Source organism: Ornithorhynchus anatinus, chromosome 4 (assembly GCF_004115215.2).
Source record: "Ornithorhynchus anatinus isolate Pmale09 chromosome 4, mOrnAna1.pri.v4, whole genome shotgun sequence".
Taxonomy (NCBI): domain Eukaryota; kingdom Metazoa; phylum Chordata; class Mammalia; order Monotremata; family Ornithorhynchidae; genus Ornithorhynchus; species Ornithorhynchus anatinus.
In genome coordinates, this window is record NC_041731.1 from 128212878 (window position 1) to 128232096 (window position 19219).

At 47.4% G+C, this 19219-nt stretch overlaps 1 protein-coding gene across 1 annotated transcript in view; it reads left to right on the forward strand.

Moving 5' to 3' along the window:
- The window catches only part of WFS1 (wolframin ER transmembrane glycoprotein), an 86504-nt gene that overhangs the window by 41831 nt on the left and 25454 nt on the right, over positions 1-19219 (forward strand). Inside the window, exons 3-4 of the mRNA XM_029063158.2 lie at positions 14247-14329; positions 16793-16937. Of these exons, the coding sequence (XP_028918991.1) occupies positions 14247-14329; positions 16793-16937 (228 nt within the window). The remainder of the gene's footprint in view (positions 1-14246; positions 14330-16792; positions 16938-19219) is intronic.

Below are 19219 nucleotides of genomic sequence, written 5' to 3' on the forward strand. Positions count from 1 at the left end.
GTGCTCGGAAAGTACAATGCGGCAATGAATAGAGACAGTCCCTACCCAACAACGGGCTCACAGATGGGGCAAGGACTGTGTCCAACCCGATTTGTTTGTATCCTCCCCCGAAGCATTCAGTACAGTGCCTTGCACATAGTTAAGTGCTTATCAAATGCTATCACTTTACGAAGCACTTGGGAGAGTATAGTAAGTGCCTAGCAGTCTTCTAAGTGCTGAGGTAAATACAAGGTAAATAGGCTGGTTAGAGTCCCCGTCCCACAAGGAGCTTACATTCTAAGTAGGGAGAACAGATATCCATGTAAAAAACTCCTTGCTAACAGGGATCGTGTTTACCCACTCCGTTATATTCCACTCTCCCAAACGCTTAAGACACTACTTTGCACACAGTTAGCACCCAATAAATGCGACCGATTGATGATCGAGTGAGCCCCATTTTACAGAGGAGGAAACTGAGTCATGGAGCCGTTAATCAAGCCACAGTTCAGTGACTTATCCAAGGTCATCCAAAAGCCAAGTGGTGGAGTCCGGAACTTGAACCCAGGCCTCGCGACCCCACCTTCGACACCGGCTGTAAACAACGATCTCGTCGTCTCTGTCCACCGGCTGTGATAGCGGAAAAATCGTGCCAACTTGCCTATTCGGCTCTCCTGTTTTCCATTACTCATACACGTGCACCACGTAGTTGAGTAAATTAGAGCAAGAGGATGATCCGGATTGTGCTGTAGGTTAGAGGTAAAGCAAAATGCTAACCATCAGCCTTGATTAATTACGTGTGCGTGTCGCTGTCTCTCTGGGCCTGGCGTGAGTCAACTAGGATCCATGGATGTTTACCCGAGGGTTTAGCATTGATCCGTGACCTCTGATTCTTCAGCGTCCTCGGGTTTTTGGAAAACGCCCTGTGAGCTCAGTTTATTTATGCAAAAGTTCTTGCCATGCCTCCGGTCATCAAATTGAGGAACTGTATAAGTAGGGAAGTCATGCCTGCTTAGAAACACTGAAAGTGGGAAAATAATGAAGAAGTTAAGACTTAGCTTGTCATTTTGGAGACACCCGGTTTCTTTTCCATCTCAATCTTTCTCCCCGCCCCCCGAACCCTGCCCCGCTCATTTCTGGTTTCCATGGGTTGAAAAACCCAGATTCTCTCCATCATCTTGCTTCTTCAAAGAAAACCATTAATTATTTAACCATAGTCATTAACCATAATTATTATTAAAATCCTGTAATATTAATGATAGTAATAATGATTCATTCAGTCAATCACATTTATTGAGCACCTACTATGTGCAGAGCACTGTACTAAGCTCTTTGAAAGTACAGTTTCGGAACCGATAGAGACAATCCTTACCCCACAACAGTCTAGAAAGGGGAGACATAACAGAACAAAACAAGTAGTCAGGCATCACTACCATCAAATGAGAAGCAGCGTGGCGCAGTGGAAAAGAGCACGGGCTTTGGAGTCAGGGCTCATGAGTTCGAATCCCAGCTCGGCCACTTGTCGGCTGTGTGACTGTGGGCAAGTCACTTAACTTCTCTGTGCCTCAGTTCCCTCATCTGTAAAATGGGGATGAAGATGTGAGCCCCACGTGGGACAACCTGATTCCCCTGTGTTTACCCCAGCGCTTAGAACAGTGCTCGGCACATAGTAAGCGCTTAACAAATACCAACGTTATTATTATTATTATTATCAAATTAGATAAATAGAACCAGAGATAAATGCACATCATTAATAAAATAAATAGAGCAATAAATATATACAGATATACGCAAGTGCCGTGGGGAGGGGAAGGGGATAGAGCAAGGTATTTTTTAAGTGCTTCCTGTGTGCCAGGCACTGTTCTAAACACTGGGGTAGGTACAAGATCAACAGGTTGACCCTGTGGGACAGGGACTGTGCCCAACCTGAATGCCTTGAATCTATCCCAGCATGTAAAACAGTGCTTGGCACATCATAAGTGCTTAGAGAAGCAGCGTGGCTCAGTGGAAAGAGCACGGGCTTTGAGTCAGAGGTCATGGGCTCGAATCCCGGCTCGGCCACTTGTCAGCTGTGTGACTTTGGGCAGGTCACTTAACTTCTTGGTGCCTCAGTTACCTCACCTGTAAAATGGGGATTAAGACTGTGAGCCCCACGTGGGACAACCTGATTCCCCTGTGTCTACCCCAGCGCTTAGAGCAGTGCTCGGCACAGAGTAAGCGCTTAACAAATACCAACATTATTAACATTAGGTTGTCCCATGAAGGGGCTCACAGTCTTAATCCCCATTTTAATAATAATAATGATAATAATATTGGTATTTGTTAAGCGCTTACTATGTGCAGAGCACAGTTCTAAGTGCTGGGGTAAAAACAGGGTAATCAGATTGTCCCACGTGAGGCTCACAGTTAATCCCCATTTTACAGATGAGGTAACAGGCACAGAGAAGTTAAGTGACTTGCCCACGGTCACACAGCTGCCAAGTGGCAGAGCTGGGATTCAAACCCAGACCCCTGACTCCCAAGCCCGGGCTCTTTCCACTGAGCTGAGGCACAGAGAGATTAAGCGACCTGCCCAGAGTCAGACGGCTGACAAGTGGCGGAACCGGGATTAGAACCCATGACCTCTGATTCCCAAGCCCGGGCTCTATTCACTAAGCCTTGAAATGATTAGCAGAGAGACTGGAATTTAGAAGGGCAAATTTAGAGTGGCACGTCACCTGCTCAGGAAAGTGCAAACCCAGAGGGAAGGAGGGCTCACGCTTTCTCCAAGTAAGCAGCTTCAGTCTAGACTGTAAACTCACTGTGGGCAGGGAATGTGTCCGTTCATTGTTCTGTCGTCCTCTCCCAGGCGCTTAGTACAGTGCCCTGCACACAGTAAGCGCTCCATCAATACGATTGAATGAATGTGGACTGACCCAAGGCCATCCCCTCCCATGTCACCCTCTCCAGCCCATTCTAATCCTGGCTCTGCCATGCGTCTGCTGAGTGACTTTGAGCAAGTCACTTCACTTCTCTGGGCCTCAGTTGCCTCATCTGTCCAATGGGCATCAAGCCAGGGAGTCCATGTGGGACAGGGACTGTGCCCAACCTGAATGCCTTGATTCTATCCCAGCACGTAAAACAGTGCTTGGCACATCGTAAATGCTCAACAACTAGCACAGTTATCATTATTATTATTATTAGTGTACCTGGGCCATGCTCTCTTGTTTAACGTTTATTTGTTCACATGTATAAGTGGTTCAAAATGCATCTATTCAACTCTGTTCAGACCTTCACAACATCACTAAAATCTACCCTTTCCTCTCCATCCAAACTGCCAGCACATTAATGCAAGCACGTATCCTATTTGCTCCCTTTATTCACCCCCTCCTGCAACTCCACAGCACCTATGTGCATACTTTATACATATTTAATATCTGTCTCCCAGCTAGAATGTAAGCTTGTTGTGGGCAGGGAATGTCTACCAACTCTGTTATTTTTTACTCTCCCAAGCACCAAGTTGAGAAGCAGTGCGGCTTAATGGAAATAATAATAAAGACCTTCCCAGACCGAGCTCCCCTTTTCCCTCTGCTCCCTCCACCCCCCACTTCACCTCTCCACAGCTAAACCCTCTTCTCCCCACTTTCCCTCTGCTCCTTCCCCTCTCCCTTCCCCTCCCCTCAGCACCGTACTCGTCCGCTCAACTGTATAGATCTTCATCACCCTATTTATTTTGTTAATGAGATGTACATCACCTTGATTCTATTTATTTGCTATTGTTTTAATGAGATGTTCTTCCCCTCGATTCTATTTATTGCCATTGGTCTTGTCTGTCCGTCTCCCCCGATTAGACTGTAAGCCCATCAATGGGCAGGGACTGACTCTATCTGTTGCCAATTTGTACTTTCCAAGCTCTTAGTGCAGTGCTCTGCGCATGGTAAGCGCTCAATAAATACTATTGAATGAATAATTTTAGTATTTCTTAAGCACTTACCATGTGCTGAGCACTGTTCTAAGACTGGGGTAGATACAGGGTAATCAGATTGTCCCACATGGGGGTCACATTTTTTTTTTTAATTCCCATTTTTACAGATGAGGTAAGTGAGGGACAGAGAAGTGAAGTGACTTGCCCAAGGTCACACAGCAGACAAGTGGCAGAGCTGGGATTAGAACCCACGACCTCTGACTCCCAAGCCCAGGCTCTTTCCACTAAGCCACACTACTGCTTATCGCAAGAGCCCGGGCTTGGGAGTCGGAAGTTCCATTACTGGGCGGCGATTGTCTCTATCTGTTGCCAAATTGTCCATTCCAAGAGCACAGTGCAAAGTACAGTGCTTTGCACATAGTAAGTGCTCAATAAATACAATTGAATGACTGAAGTCATGGGGTCTAATCCTGACTCTGCCGCTTGTCTGCTGTGTCAGTTTAGGTAAGTCACTTCTCTGTGCCTCAGTTGCCTCATCTGTAAAATGGGGATTAAGAGTGTGAGCCCCATGTGGGACAACCTGATTACCTTGTATCTCCCCCAGTGCTTAGAACAGTGTTTGGCAGGTAGTAAGCGCTTAACAAATACCATTATTATTGTTATTATTAAGTTCAGCGAGGGCTCTGCACCCAGTGAGCCCTCAACAAATGCAAGTGATTGATTGCACCATTCACTGTTAAAATTTAGCAAAGCCTCCGGGGACATCATTTATGAAATTATTGAAATAAGCAAGCAGCAAGCAGCGCCACGTTCAGAGGAAAGCTGGAGGCAGAAAACTCAGTCTCCTGTGACCATGCCATCTGGAGAAGTATTTTTGATTTTTTTTTTTCTTTTAAAGTCGGGCTGGCATCATGCCCCCAAAGTGAATTCCCTGGGGCTTTTTCAGAACGACAATTGAGTCTTCTGTCAGGTGGCGGACGGGCATCAGTTCTGAAACTTCAGGATTGAGAATCTGCCCAAAGAAATGAATTGCTGCACTAGTGATTTGCTCTGCTCCTCTTGTGCCACCAGCCAGAAACTCCCTCTCCCCTCCCCCAGTCCCAATTTCACCAGGAACAGCACTTCTAGCCTTTCTTCCTTCTTTCCATCGCATTTATTGGGCACTTACTGTGTACAAAGCACTATACTAGACGCTTGGGAGAGTACAATATGACAATAGACACATTCCCTGCCCACAGTGAAAATCTTGAATCATTCAGTCAGGCAGGGAAGCAGCATGGCGAGGTGGGTAGTGCCCAGTCCTGGGAGTCAGAAGGTCATAGGTTTTAATCCCAGCTCCACTACTTGTCTGCTGGGTGACCTTGGGCAAGTTGCTTCACTTCTCTGGACCTCAGTTACCTCATCTGTAAAATGGGGATTAAGACCGCTGGGTGACCTTGGGCAAGTCGCATCACTTCTCTGGGCCTCAGTTACCTCATCTGTAAAATGGGGATTAAGACTGTGAGCCCCACGTGGGGCAACCTGATCACCTTGTTCAGAACAGTGCTTGGCACATAGTAAGTGCTTAACAAATACCATCATCATTATTATTTCTAAGTGGTTGGGGAAATACAATATATTAATAAAACAATAAGCAGTGACATTCCCATGTGGGGCTCACGGTCTCAATCCCCATTTAACAGATGAAGAAACCGAGGCACAGAAAAGCCAGTTGACTTGCTCAGGTTCACACAGCAGTCATGTGGCGGAGCCAGAATTAGAATACAGGTCCTTCTGGCTCCCAGGCCCGGGCTGTATCCACTAGGTCATCCTGCCTCTGTGGATTGTATGGGCAAATGATTTTGATTATATCAGCTGTAAATAATGTTATGCCCACTCCTCCTAACGTATAAGCTCTTTGTGGGCAGGGGACAGGTCTCATGCTTCCCTTGTCCTTTCCCAAGTGCTTAGCACAGTGCAGTTGGAAGCAATGAATATTTTTACAGCACCTCTTGCCATCTTGTTCCCGCTGAGCCCAAGGTGCCACAAGCCAGTAATGATAATAGTAATTTGAGGATTTGTTCAGCGCTTACTATGTGCCAGGCACTGTACTTAGCGCTGGGGTGGATACAGAGAAGCAGCGTGGCTCAGTGGAAAGAGCCCGGGCTTGGGAGTCAGAGGTCATGGGTTCTAATCCTGGCTCCACCACCTGTCAGCTGTGTGACTTTGGGCAAGTCACTTAACTTCTCGGTGCCTCAGTGACCTCATCTGTAAAATGGGGATTAACTCTGAGCCTCACAAGGGACACCCTGTATCTACCCCAGCGCTTAGAACAGTGCTCGGCACATAGTAAGCGCTTAACAAATACCAACATTATTATTATTACAAGCAAATCGGGTTGAACGCGGTCCCGTCCCACGTGGGGTTCACTATCTTAATCCCCATTTTACAGATGAGGGAAGTGAGGCCCAGAGAAGTGAAGTGTAGGAGATGGGTGAGGTAAGATGGAGAGCTGATCGAGTGCCTTAAAGTCAACGTTAAGGAGTTTCCATTTGATGCAGAGGTGGAAGGGTGACTGTGGGAAGTTACTGAGGATTGGGGAGATGTGGACTGAATGGTTTTTTGAGCAAAATGATCGGGGTTGCGGAGTGAACTCTGGACTGGAGTGGGGAGAGGCAGGAGGCAAGGAGGGAGGCGAGGAGGCTGCCGTGTGATAATCGTGCGATCGTTCAGTTTGCCGACAATCTCAAGCTGAGGGTGCATTTGGGACCGGGTTGAGGAGGATGGCTCATATGGGAAAAAAGGTCAGCAGCAAGTCAAGTTCTAGGAGAACAACAATCATAGTAATAATGACAATTATGATATTTAAGCATTTACTGTGTTCCAATCACTATTCTAAGTGCGGGGGTAGTTAGAAGATAAGCGGGTTGGATGCTGTCCCTGTCCCACATGGGGCTCACAGTCTCAATCCCCAATTTACAGATGAGGTAAGCGAGGCATCAAGAAGTTCAGCGATTTGCCCAAGGTCACACAACAGACCATAATAATAATGATAATAATTATGGTACTTGTTAAGTGCTTACTTTATACCAAGCACTGGGGTAGATACAAGTTAGTCAGTTTGGACCCCGTCCCTGACATAGGGCTCACAGTCTTAATCCCCATCTGACAGATGAGGGAACCGAGGCCCAGAGAAGTGAAGTGACTTGGCCAAGATCTCACAGCGGACAGGTGGCAGAGCCGGGATTAGAACTCAGGACCTCTGACTCCCAGGGCCAGGCTCTTGCCACTAGGCCAGGTTGCTTCTACAAGTGCAGGAGGCATTGTTAAAATACCCAGTGGTATTTCCTTAGACCTCCTCCAGACAGAGCACTGCTAAGCGTATGAGGCAACAGGTTCGAATCCAGCCCTCAAGAAGCTTACAGACTAAATGCAGGTAGTATGGTGATATGTATCTAATGCTGGAGTGCCAATAGGCAACAGTGGAGTAGACCGATTCATCCAAGAGAAGCAGTGTGGCTTAGTGGAAAGAGCACGGGCTTGGGAGTCAGAGGACATGGGTTCTAATCCCACCACTCGTCTGCTGTTTGACCTTGGGCAAACCATTTCACTTCTCTGTGCCTCAATTACCTCATCTGCAATATGGGGATGAAGACTGTGAGCCCCACGTGGGACCACCTGATGACCTTGTATCTACCCCAGCGCTTAGATCAGTGCTTGACACAGAGTAAGCGCTTAACAAATATCATCATCATCATCACCACCAACGCTTTTATATTATACCCTCCCAAGTGCTTTGGTCAGCCAATCGATTCATTAATTCATTCAATCATATTTATTGAGCACTTACTGTGTACAGAGCACTGTACTAAGCACTTGGAATGTACAATTCGGCAACAGATAGAGACAATCCATGCCCGACAACAGGATCAGAGTCTAAAAGATCAATGCTATTTATTGAGTGCTTACTATGTGCAGAACACTGAATTAAGCTCGTGGGAAGGTACAGTAGAACAGAATTGGCAGACACATTCCCTGCCCACAACGAGCCTACTGTCTAGAGGGGGGAAGTGGGCATTAATATAAATAAATGACTTATAATATATTATTTAAAGATATGTACTTAGCACATAGAGAAGCAGTGTGGCTCAGTGGAAAGAGCGCGGGCTTTGGAGTCAGGGCTCATGAGTTCGAATCCCGGCTCTGCCACTTGTCGGCTGTGTGACTGTGGGCGAGTCACTTAACTTCTCTGTGCCTCAGTTCCCTCATCTGTAAAATGGGGATTAAGACTGTGAGCCCCACGTGGGACAACCTGATTCCCCTATGTCTACCCCAGCGCTTAGAACAGTGCTCGGCACATAGTAAGCGCTTAACAAATACCAACATTATTATTATTATTACATATCATACCGTACCATACACAGTAAGTACTCAATAAATACGATTGATTGATGGATTCGAGGCCAAAGGGAAAATATGGGCAAGGGATCTGTACCCTAAGAATATTATCGATTAAGTGAAAATGGTTTTGATATCACTAAATTAAAGACCGGGGTCTGAGCAAGGGTCAGCGCCTCATTCATTCAGTGGTATTTATTGAACGCTTACTGTGTGCATAGCACTGTACTAAGCGCTTGGGAGAGGACAATATGACAATAGACAGACACATGCCCTGCTCACAGCGAGATTACAGTCTAGAGGGGGAGACAGACATGAATATAAATACGTAAATTAAAGATGTGTTCTTAAGTGCCGTGGGGCTGGGAGGGAGGATGAATAGAGCGAGCAAGTCAGGGTGACGCAGAAGGGAGTGGGAGAAGAGGGAAGGAGGGGCTTAGTCAGGGAAGGCTTCTTGGAGGCGATGGGCCTTCAATAAAGGTTTTGAAGAGGGAGTCATTGTCGGATTCAAGGAGGGAGGGCGTTCCTGGCCAGAGGCAGGACGTGGGCGAGAGGTCGGCGTCCAGACAGTTGAGATGGAGGCCCAGTGAGTTGTAGGCAGTGCTTAAGCTGCTTTGGAGACATTTCTGTGGGGGGTGGGCGAGGCGACGGGGAATGGAGCCTTGACAGATTTGAAGGTTCACATTTCAGAGCATTTGACTTCTCCTTCCTGAAGCGATCCTCGTGCCAGGCACGTTAAGCGGGGAGTGGCGTGGGTGTTTTTTGAACAGCTGCCAATCTGTCTGTAAGTGAGCTGGCTGCCCTCGTTCCCTCCTCTCTCAACCCCCAGATTTTCCTTCTGTGGCGGCGAGGCCGTTCTGCTCCAGTGGGAGCCAGGAATTTTCATCCGATCCTGTGCCCTACCACTTCCCACCCCACCCCAGCTTGCCCATTTGCCCTCTGGAAAGTTTGCCAAAGCCACCCCTGGGAGGAATTTGTAAACGATCCTTTCAGCCACCTTTCAGTTATTGAGAAACAGCGTGGCTTAGGGGATAGAGCCCGGGCCTGGGAGTCAAAAGGACCTGGGTTCTAATGCCGGCAACTCCTCTCATCTGTTGTCCACTTGTCTCCCACTGGTCCAGCATTCTGGCTGATCCTCCACAAAATCTAAATGCAAAATAGTACTGTGAATTTAGGTCATCCCTTAATAGAAAATATATCTCCTTTTTTCCCTCCCTTTCTCTCCCGACCCCCTCTCACCAAGGAGCTGGTATTTTCATCCCAAAGCTGGCTTTCTTTTGTCTGGAATAATCAGACTAAAGAGAACAGAAGCAGCGTGGCCTAGAGGATAAAAATGGTAATAATAATAATACTGGCATGTGTTAAGTGCTTACGATGGGCCAAGCACTGTTCTAAGCACTGGGGGAGATACAATCAGGTTGTCCCTCGAGGGGCTCACAGTCTTCATTTTACAGGTGAGGTCACTGAGGCACAGAGAAGTGAAGTGACTTGCTCAAGGTCACACAGCTGACAAGTGACAGAGCTGGGATTAGAACCCACGACCTCCTGGGCCTGGGAATAAAAAGAACTTGGGTTCTAATCCTGACTCTGCCCTTTGCTGTGTGACCTCGGGCAAGTCACTTCACTTCTCTGGGCCTCGGTTCCCTCATCTGTAAAATGGAGATTATGACCGTGAGCCCCATGGGGGACATGGACCGTGTCCAACCTGATTTGCTTGTATCCACCCCTGTGTTTAGTACAGTGCCTGGCACCTAATAAGCACTTAACACATACCAAAATTATTATCATTTTTTATCATCATTATTATTAAACACAACCAACCCCAAAAGACTCTCTTGGTGGTTTGGGTGCCTCACTAAATGTCCTGATGGAATTCTGCCAATTCAGGTGCCTTTATTCTGAAGGGTTTGTTTTTTTTAATGATATTTATTATGCCCTCATTATGTGCCAGGCACTGTTCGAAGCACTGTGGTAGATACAAGCTAATCAGGTTGGACACAGTCTGACGGGGGCTCACAGTCTTAATCCCCATTTTACCAATGAGGGAACTGGGGCCCAGTTAAATGACTTGCCCAAGTTCACTCAGCAGACAAGTGGCAGAACCAGGATTAGAACTCAGGTCCTTCTGACTCCCAGTCCTGTGCTCTAACAACTTGGCCACGCTTGCTGTTGTTCTTTGTACTGAAAAAAAAAGAAATTCCCGATGCCGGGAATGCTCATTGACTTGTCAGGCAATGAGTAATTGCTGCTAAAATTAAACTGCACCAGTTGTACATTGAGAAAACATAGGTGTTAGATGTTCTTCAATTTATTAACACCTCGCTTCGCGAGCTAGGGTGAAGAAATAGTAATAGTGGAGTTTATTGAGCACCTACGAAGCGCAATAAATTGTATTAAGCACCGGGAAAACTACAAGAGATGTAAAAGACATGATTCTGCCCACCAGGAACTTAAAATCTGGCCAGGGAGCAGATATAAAGGATCAGCTCGGGACTAGAGCGAATGAGACCAGAGGGCCTTGTGTTGTACGTTCCCAAGGTCTTAGTACAGTGCTCTGTATGCAGTAAGCACTCAATAAATACCATTGACTGACTGAACGCTCCGCTCACACTAAGCACTCGGTAAGTACCGTATTTGAGTTCTAATCCCAGCTCCGCCACTTACCTACTGTGTCACCTTGGGCAAATCACTTTATTTCTCTTTGCCTCAGTTCCCTCATGTGCAAAATGGGGAGTCAGTTCTTGTTCTCTTTCAACTGTGACTGTGAACCCTTTGTGGGATCTGATTCATTCATTCATTATATCGCATTTGTTATTAATAATGTTGGTATTTGCTAAGCGCTTACTATGTGCAGAGCACTGTTCTAAGCGCTGGGGTAGACACAGGGGAATCAGGTTGTCCCACGTGGGGCTCACAGTCTTAATCCCCATTTTACAGATGAGGTAACTGAGGCACAGAGAAGTGAAGTGACTTGCCCACAGTCACACAGCTGACAAGTGGCAGAGGTGGGATTTGAATTCATGACCTCTTTGTAATAATAATTATGGTATTTGTTAAGCACTTACTATGTGCCAGGCACTATACTCAGCACTGGGGTAGATTTGAGCAAATCTGGTTGGACACCGTCCCTGTCCCTTGTGGGGCTCACTGTCTTAATCTTCATTTTACAGATGAGGTAACTGAGGCTCAGAGAAGTGAAGTGACTTGCCTAAGGTCATACAGCAGACCAGTGGCAAAGCCAGGATTAGAACCCCTGCCCATTAAGCTCACATGAAGGCATGAGAGTAGAGGAGCTCAGTCAGTCAATGGTATTTATTGAGTGCTTACTTTGTGCAGAGCATTGTACTAAGTGCTTGAGAGAGTACAACGGAATTAGTCCCATTCCCTGACCATAATGGGTTTACAGTCCAGAGGCAGAGACAGACATTAATATACTTCATACTTCATACTTGTCTTTCTACAGAAATGTTCTGGGCATGTCACCCCCCTCCTCAAAGATCTCCAATGGTTGCCAATCAACCTTTGCATGAAGCAAAAACTCCTCACTCTTGGTGTCAAAGCCATCCATCCATCCCCTTGCCCCCTCCTACCTCACCTCCCTTCTCTCCTTTTTCATCCCGGCCCGCACACTCCGCTCCTCTGCGGCCGCTCACCTCCTCACGGTGCCTCGTTCTTGCCTGTCCCGTCGTCAGTCCCTGGCCCACGTTCTGCCTCTGGCCTGGAATGCCCTCCCTCCTCACGTCCGCCCAACTCACTCTCTTCCCCTCTTCAAAGCCCTGCTGAGAGCTCACCTCCTCCAGGAGGCCTTCCCAGATTAAGCCCCGCTTTTCCTCAGCTTCCCCTCCCTTCTGCGTTACCACGACGTGCTCCCTTTGCTCTTCCCCTCTCCCCTCCCCACAACACTTATGCGTATATGTATATATCTATAATTTGATGTACTTAGATTGATGCCTATTTACTTGTACTAATGTCTGTCTCCCCCTCTAGACTGTGAGCCCATTGTGGGCAGGGATTGTCTCTATTGATTGCTGTATTGTACTTTCCAAGCGCTTAGTACAATGCTCTGCACAGAGTAAGCGCTCAATAAATGCGATTGAATGAATGAATGAATAAATAAATAGTTTATAAGTGAAAGATCTGTACATAAGTGCTTTGGAGTTTAGAGAGAATAATAACAAAGTAGAACTAAGAATAACAAAGAACCTGGTGGAAACCAATGATTCTTTCATTGATTCAATTGTATTTATTGAGCGCTACAGTTCTCTGCGCAGTTATTCAATAAGAGAAGCAGCGTAGCCTAGTGAATAGAGCATGGGCCTGGGAGTCAGAAGGTCCTGGGTTCTAATCTCAGCTCTGCCACTTGTCTTTTGTGTGTCCTTGGGCAAGCCACTTCGTTTCTCTGGGTCTCAGTTACCGCATCTGTCAAATGGGGATTTAGATTGTGAGCCCCATGTGGGACAGGGATTGGGTCCAATCTGATTTGCATGTATCTACCCCAACACCTAGTACAGTTCCTGGCACTGAGTAAGCGCTTAACAAATGCCATTACAGATAAATAAACCCTACTGAATGATCATTTGGCTATATCCAGTCCTAGCCTCCCTGAGCATTAAATTAAGATAAAGGATTCTAGTGACCAAAACAGTGTTCATTTTCTAGAAGGCACAGTCTACAGTCTAAAATCAAGATCACTAACCTGGCAGGTTTTGGTAAATCAATCAATCACTGGTATTCATTGAGCATTTCTGTGCAGAGCACTGTACTGAGCACTTGGGAAAGTCCAACAAAGTTGGTAGACACAATCCTTGTCTTGCCTTTAAGGAGCTGGTAGTCTAATGGGGAAGAATAAAGTTGTAAACCAGCTTGAATGGGCAAATGCACAAATGTGATGTGGATCCATGCAAGCACTTAATCATGTTCATTTAATTGAGTCAGCCAGCAGCGTGGCTCAGTGGAAAGAGCCTGGGCTTCGGAGTCAGAGGTCATGGATTCGACTTGTCAGCTGTGTGACTGTGGGCAAGTCACTTAACTTCTCTGTGCCTCAGTTATCTCATCTGTAAAATGGGGATTCACTGTAAGCGTCACATGGGACAATCTGATTACCCTGTATCTACCCCAACGCTTAGAACAGTGCTCTGGACATAGTAAGCGCTTAACAAATACCAACATTATCATTTATTGAGCACTTTCTGTGTGCAAAGCACTGTACTAAGCACTTGGGAGAGTGCAGGAAAATGATAGACACATTTCCTGCCCTCAACGAGCTTACAATATATTCATTCATTCATTCAAGAGTATTTATTGAGCACTTACTATGTGCAGAGCACTGTACTAAGCACTTGGAATGTACAAATCGGTAACAGATGGAGACAGTCCCTGCCCTTTGACAGGCTTACAGTCTAATCGGGGGAGACGGACAGACAAGAACAATAGCAATATGGAGGGAGAGACAGACATTGATATAAATGAATAAATTACAGATGAGTGGTGTGGGGTTGGGAGGGGGGTTGAATAAAGGGAGAAGGTCAGGGCGACGCAGAAGGGAGTGGGAGAAGAGGAAAGGAGGGCTTAGTCAGGGAAGGCCTCTTGGTGGAGATGGGCCTTCAATAAGGCTGTGAAGGTGGTGAGGGAGTAATTGTCTGTCAGATATGAGGAGAGTGGGCGAACTAGGCCAGAGGGAGGAGGTGGGCGAGAGGTCAGCAGAGAGATAGATGAGATGGAGGCCCAGTGAGAAGGTTAGCACTTGAGGAGCGAAGTGTCCGGGCTGCGTTGGAGTAGGCGAGCAGCGAGGTGAGGTAGGAAGGGGCAAGGTGGTCGAGTGCTTTAAAGTCAGTAGTGAGGAGATTCAAGGAAATCAAAACACAAGGAAGAAAACTTTTCCTTCAGTTTCTAATCCCTCCAACATGAGGATCTTTCTCTTTTGAATTCAGAAAACGAATGGCCTGATCTCTGACACGTTTTGTTGTTTTTCTTTCATTTTGTTTTACAGAGACGGTGAAGGATGTCACCGAACTATCCCTCGAAGAGCTTCTGGAAAAGGCCAAGGCTGGAGATCCAAAGGCGCAGACTGAGGTAACTTGGGGAGAAGCAGCACGGCATGGTGGATAGAGCACGGGCCTGGGAATCAGAACATCCTGGGTTCTAATCCTGGCTCGTCACTTGTCTGCTCTTTGACCTTGGGCAAGACACTTCATTTCTCTAGGCCTCTTATTTCATCTGTAAAATTGGGGTTGAGACTGTGAGCTTCAAATGGGACAGGGACTGTGTCAACCAGATTAGGTTTTATCTACCCCTCCACTTAATACAGTATTTGGCACATGGTAAGCACTTAACAAATACCATCATATTCAGCCAACGAGCTCTTCACCAGTCCCTTTAACGAACAGCATTTATTGGAGATGGAGGGAAAATAGCACAGGTTTGACCAGGATACTTCTTCAGTGGGGCCCTTTGCCTGTGTTTAACACCTTGGGCAAGTCATTTAACTTCCCTCTGCCTCAGTTTCTTCACCTGTAAAAGGGGGTTTCAAAACCTGTTTTCCTTCCTACTGTGAGCCCCATTTTGGACAGGGTCTATGTCCAAGCCTGATTTTTTTCTTTTCTTATCAACCCTCTTACAAGGGTAGAGTCTTTTTCCTCATTTTGGGCAGGGAATGTATCTGTCAACTCTAAGCAGCATGGCTTTGTGGAAAGAGCACAGGCTTGGGAGTCAGAGGTCGTGGGTTCTAATCCTGCCTCTGCCACTTGTCTGCTGTGTGACCTTGGGCCTTCTCTATGCTTAAGTTCACTCATATGTAAAATGGGGATTAAAACTGTGAACCCGATGTAGGACAACCTGATTATCCTGTATCTACCCCTGTAGTTAGAACAGTGCTTGGCACATAGTAAGTGCTTAACGAATACCATCATCATTGTTATTACTCACTACTGTACTTGTATCTCTGATGTAGTAATGATAATAATAATAATGGTATTTGTTAAGCATTTACTATGTGCCAAGCACTGTTCAAAGCGCTGGATTACAGGGTAATCAGGTTGTCCCACGTGGGACCTCACAATTTTAATCCCCATTTTACAGATGAAGTAACTGAGGCCCAGAGAAGTTAAGTGGCTTCCTCAAGGTCACACAGCAGACAAATGGCGGAGCCGGGACTTTCCCAAGCACTTAGAACAGTGCTCTGCACCCAGTAAGTGCTCAAAAATAGAATAGATTGATTAAATACACTTAATAGAGTTAGGCGTATGGCCCCTAACCCGAATATTATGCTCTGTGGAGGCAGGTGGGATTGGCGGAATTTAGCAGGAGTGGTCCGGGAGTCAGAAGGACCTGGGTTCTAATCCTGGCCCACCATCTGTCTGCTGGACAACTTTGGGAATGTAACTTCACTTCTCTGAGCTTCAGTTACCTCACCCGTTAAAAGGGCAATTGAGACTGTGAGCCTGATTTGGGACAGGGATCAGTGTCGACCCCGATGAGCTGGTCTCAACCCCAGCACTTAGAACAGTGTCTGGCACATAGTAAGCACTTAACAAATACCATTAAAAAAAAAAAATCAGTAGGAACATTCCCTGCTCATAACGAGCTCTAACCCTGTTTTCTTCGGGAGCTGGGGTAGATCCAGGCTAATCCTCTAGACTGTAAACTTGTTGTGGGCAAGGAATAGGTCTGTTATATTGTTGTAGGGTACTCTCCCAAGTGCTTAATATAATGGTCTGCACACAGGAAGCGCTCAATAAATACGATTGGCTGACTGACCGATCAGCACAGAGAAGTGCTTGACTCATCTCCCACCTTAATAATGATGATGGTATTTCTTACTTGCTTACTATTTGTCAAGAACTGTTCTAAGCACTGGAGGAGATACAAGCTAATCAGATTGGACACAATCCCTGTCCCCCATGGGGATCAAAACATTAATCCCCATTTTACAGATGAGGTAACTGAGACAGAGACAAGTGAAGTGACTTGCCCAAGGTCACACAGTAGACAAATGGCACAGCTGGGATTAGAATCCAGGTCCTTCTGGCTCCCGGTCCCGGGCTCTAGCCATTAAACAATCCTGTTTGGGGACTCTATTTGGGGCAGGGGCTGTATGGTGAGATCACTCCGGCCCTCATTTTTTTTTTTTAATGATATTTGTTAAGCGCTTACTATGTGCTGAGCATCATTCTAGGCACTGGGGCAGATACAAGCTAATCTGGTTGGTCTTAGTGCCTGTAGCACAAGGGGCTCACGGTCTCGGTCCCCACTTTGTGGATGAGGTTGCTGAGGCCCAGAGAAGTGAAGAGACTTGCCCAAGGTCACACAGGAGACAAGTGGCGGAGCCGGGATTAGAACCCAGCACCTTCCGACTCGCAGGTCCCTGCGCTACTCGTAAGATCGTTGTGGGCAGGGAACGTGTCTGTTTATTGTGCTAGCGCACTCTCCCACATGCTCTACGCACAGAAAGCTCTCAATAAATTCTATTAAACGAGAGAATGAGGGGCCGCCATGGGGGACACTGGGACTCAGGGGAAAGCCGCGTCTCTCCCGCAGGCGGGGAAATACTATCTGAAGCTGGCCGAAGATGCGGACGAAGAGCTGAACAACTCCAACGCCATCGACTGGCTGATCCTGGCCGCCAAGCAAGGCCGGAGGGAGGCTGTGAAGCTACTGAGGAGATGCTTGGCCGACAGGAGAGGTGGGTGCGGTTTTGCCACTACCAAACACACCATTTGCCGCTCTTGGCCCTGTCGTCGGTCTTTAGGAAGGGCCCTGGGCCATGATAGTTCCCGGCCAGAATCTCTGTGGAGACCAAAAGATTATCATGGATATGATTTTGTGTGTGAGTGTGGGTGTGTGGTAGTTGTTAAGCTCTTACTAAGTGGCAGGCACCATTCTCAGCACTGGGGTAGATACAAGATCATTAGGTTGGACACAGTCTCTGTCCCACATTTTATCCCCATTTAATCCCCCTTTTACAGAACCGAGGCCCAGAGAAATGAAATGACTTGCCCACGGTCACACAGCAGACAAGTGGTAGAGCGGGGATTAGAACCCAGGTCCTTCTGACTCCCAGACTTTGGTCTATCCACTAGGCCACATGCTTTCCATCTACAGCTAAGTCTCGGTAGAGTGGAGGGGACGGAAGCCAGAATGGAGGGGGTCCAGGAGATTATGGGAGTTAAGGAATTCTAAGCAGCGAGTGTAGACAACTCATTCTAGGATCTTGGAAAGGAAGGGTAGAAGGGAGATAAGGTGATAACTGGAAGGGGAAGTGGGGTGGAGAGAGGATTTTTTTAGGATGGGGGAGACGTGGGCATGTTTGAAGGCAGAGGGGAAGAAGCCATTGGAGAGTGAGCGGTTAAAGATAGAAGTTAAGGAGGGGAGGAGGGAAGGGGCGATGGTTTTTATAAGGTGAGCGGGAATGGGTTCCGAGGCACATGTGGAGGGGGTGACACTTGCGAGGAGGGAGGAGATCTCCTCTGAGGATACTGCAGGGAAGGATGGGAAAGGAGGGGAGAGGGTTGGGGGGGAGGCAAGGGGGGAGAGGTGACTTTGGGAGGCTCAGACCTGATCGTGTTAATTTTCGTGATGAAGTAGGTGGCCACATCATTGGGAGTGAGAGAAGGGGGAGGGGTAGGAACAGGGGGCCTAACGAGAGAGTTAAAGGTACAGAACAATCGGCGGGGGTGACGGGCATGGGTGTCGATGAGGGAGGAGAAGAAGTTTTGCCTGGCGGGGGAGAGGGCAGAGTTAAGGCAGGAAAGGATAAATTTGAAATGGATAAGGTCGGCTTGGTGCTCGGACCTTCGCCAGTAGCGCTCGGCAGCTCGAGCATAGGAGCGTAGGAGGCGGACAGAGGCAGTGACCCAGGGCTGTGGGTTAGTGGAGTGAGAGCGGCGGAGGGAAAGGGGGGCGAGAGAGTCGAGATGAGTAGAGAGGGTGGAGTTGAGAGCGGTGACCTGATCGTCGAGAGTGGGAAGAGAGGACGGATGGGGGGCAAGGTGGGGAGGGATGCTTTTGGAGAGATGGATGGGATCGAGAGAGCGGAGGTCTCTGTGGGGGAGTAGCAAAGATTTGCAGCGGGAGGGAGTGTGAAAGATGAGGCAGATGAGAAGGTTATGGTCTGAGAGAGGGATTTCAGAGTCGGTGAGGGAGGAGATAGTGCAGCGGTAGGAGATGACGAGATCGAGGGTGTGACCGAGTCGGTGAGTGGGGGAAGTATGGTGGAGCAGGAGGTTGGCAGAGTCGAGTATTGTTGTATTGTATTCATTCACTCATTCATTCAATCATATTTAATTGAGCAATTATTGTGTGCAGAGCACTGTACTAAGGACTTGAGCAAGTACAATACAACAATAAACAGTGACATTCCCTTCCCACAAGGAGCTTACAGTCTAGAGGGTGAGACAGACATCAAATAAATACAATTGCAGTTATGTACATAAATGCTGTGGGGCTGAGGAGGGAGGGAAGAGCAAAGGGAGCAAGTCAGGGTGATGCAGAAGGGAGTTAGAGATGAGGAAAAGCTGGAGAGTCTAGGAAGGCCTCTTGGAGGAATTGGGCCTTCAGTAAGGCTTTGAAGCGGGGGAGAGTCATCGTCTTGCTGATTTGAGGAGGGAGGGCGTTCCGGGCCAGAGGCAGGACGTGGGCCAGGGGTCAGCGGTGAGATAGACGAGAACGTGCCCCAGTGAGAAGGTGAGCGGCACCAGAGGAGTGGAGTGTGCAGGCTGGGCTGGAGAAGGAGAGAAGGGAGGGGAGGTAGGAGGGAGTAAGGTGATGGAGAGCTTTAAAGCCAATAGTGAGGAGTTTTTGTCTGATGTGGGAGTGGATGAGCAACCACTGGAGGTTTTTGAGGAGCAGTGTGATATGTCCTCAATGTTTTTTGTAGAAAAATGATCCAGGCAGCAGAGTGAAGTATGTACTGGAGTGGGGAGAGGCAGGAGGCTGGGAGGTCAGCAAGAAGGTTGATGCAGACAT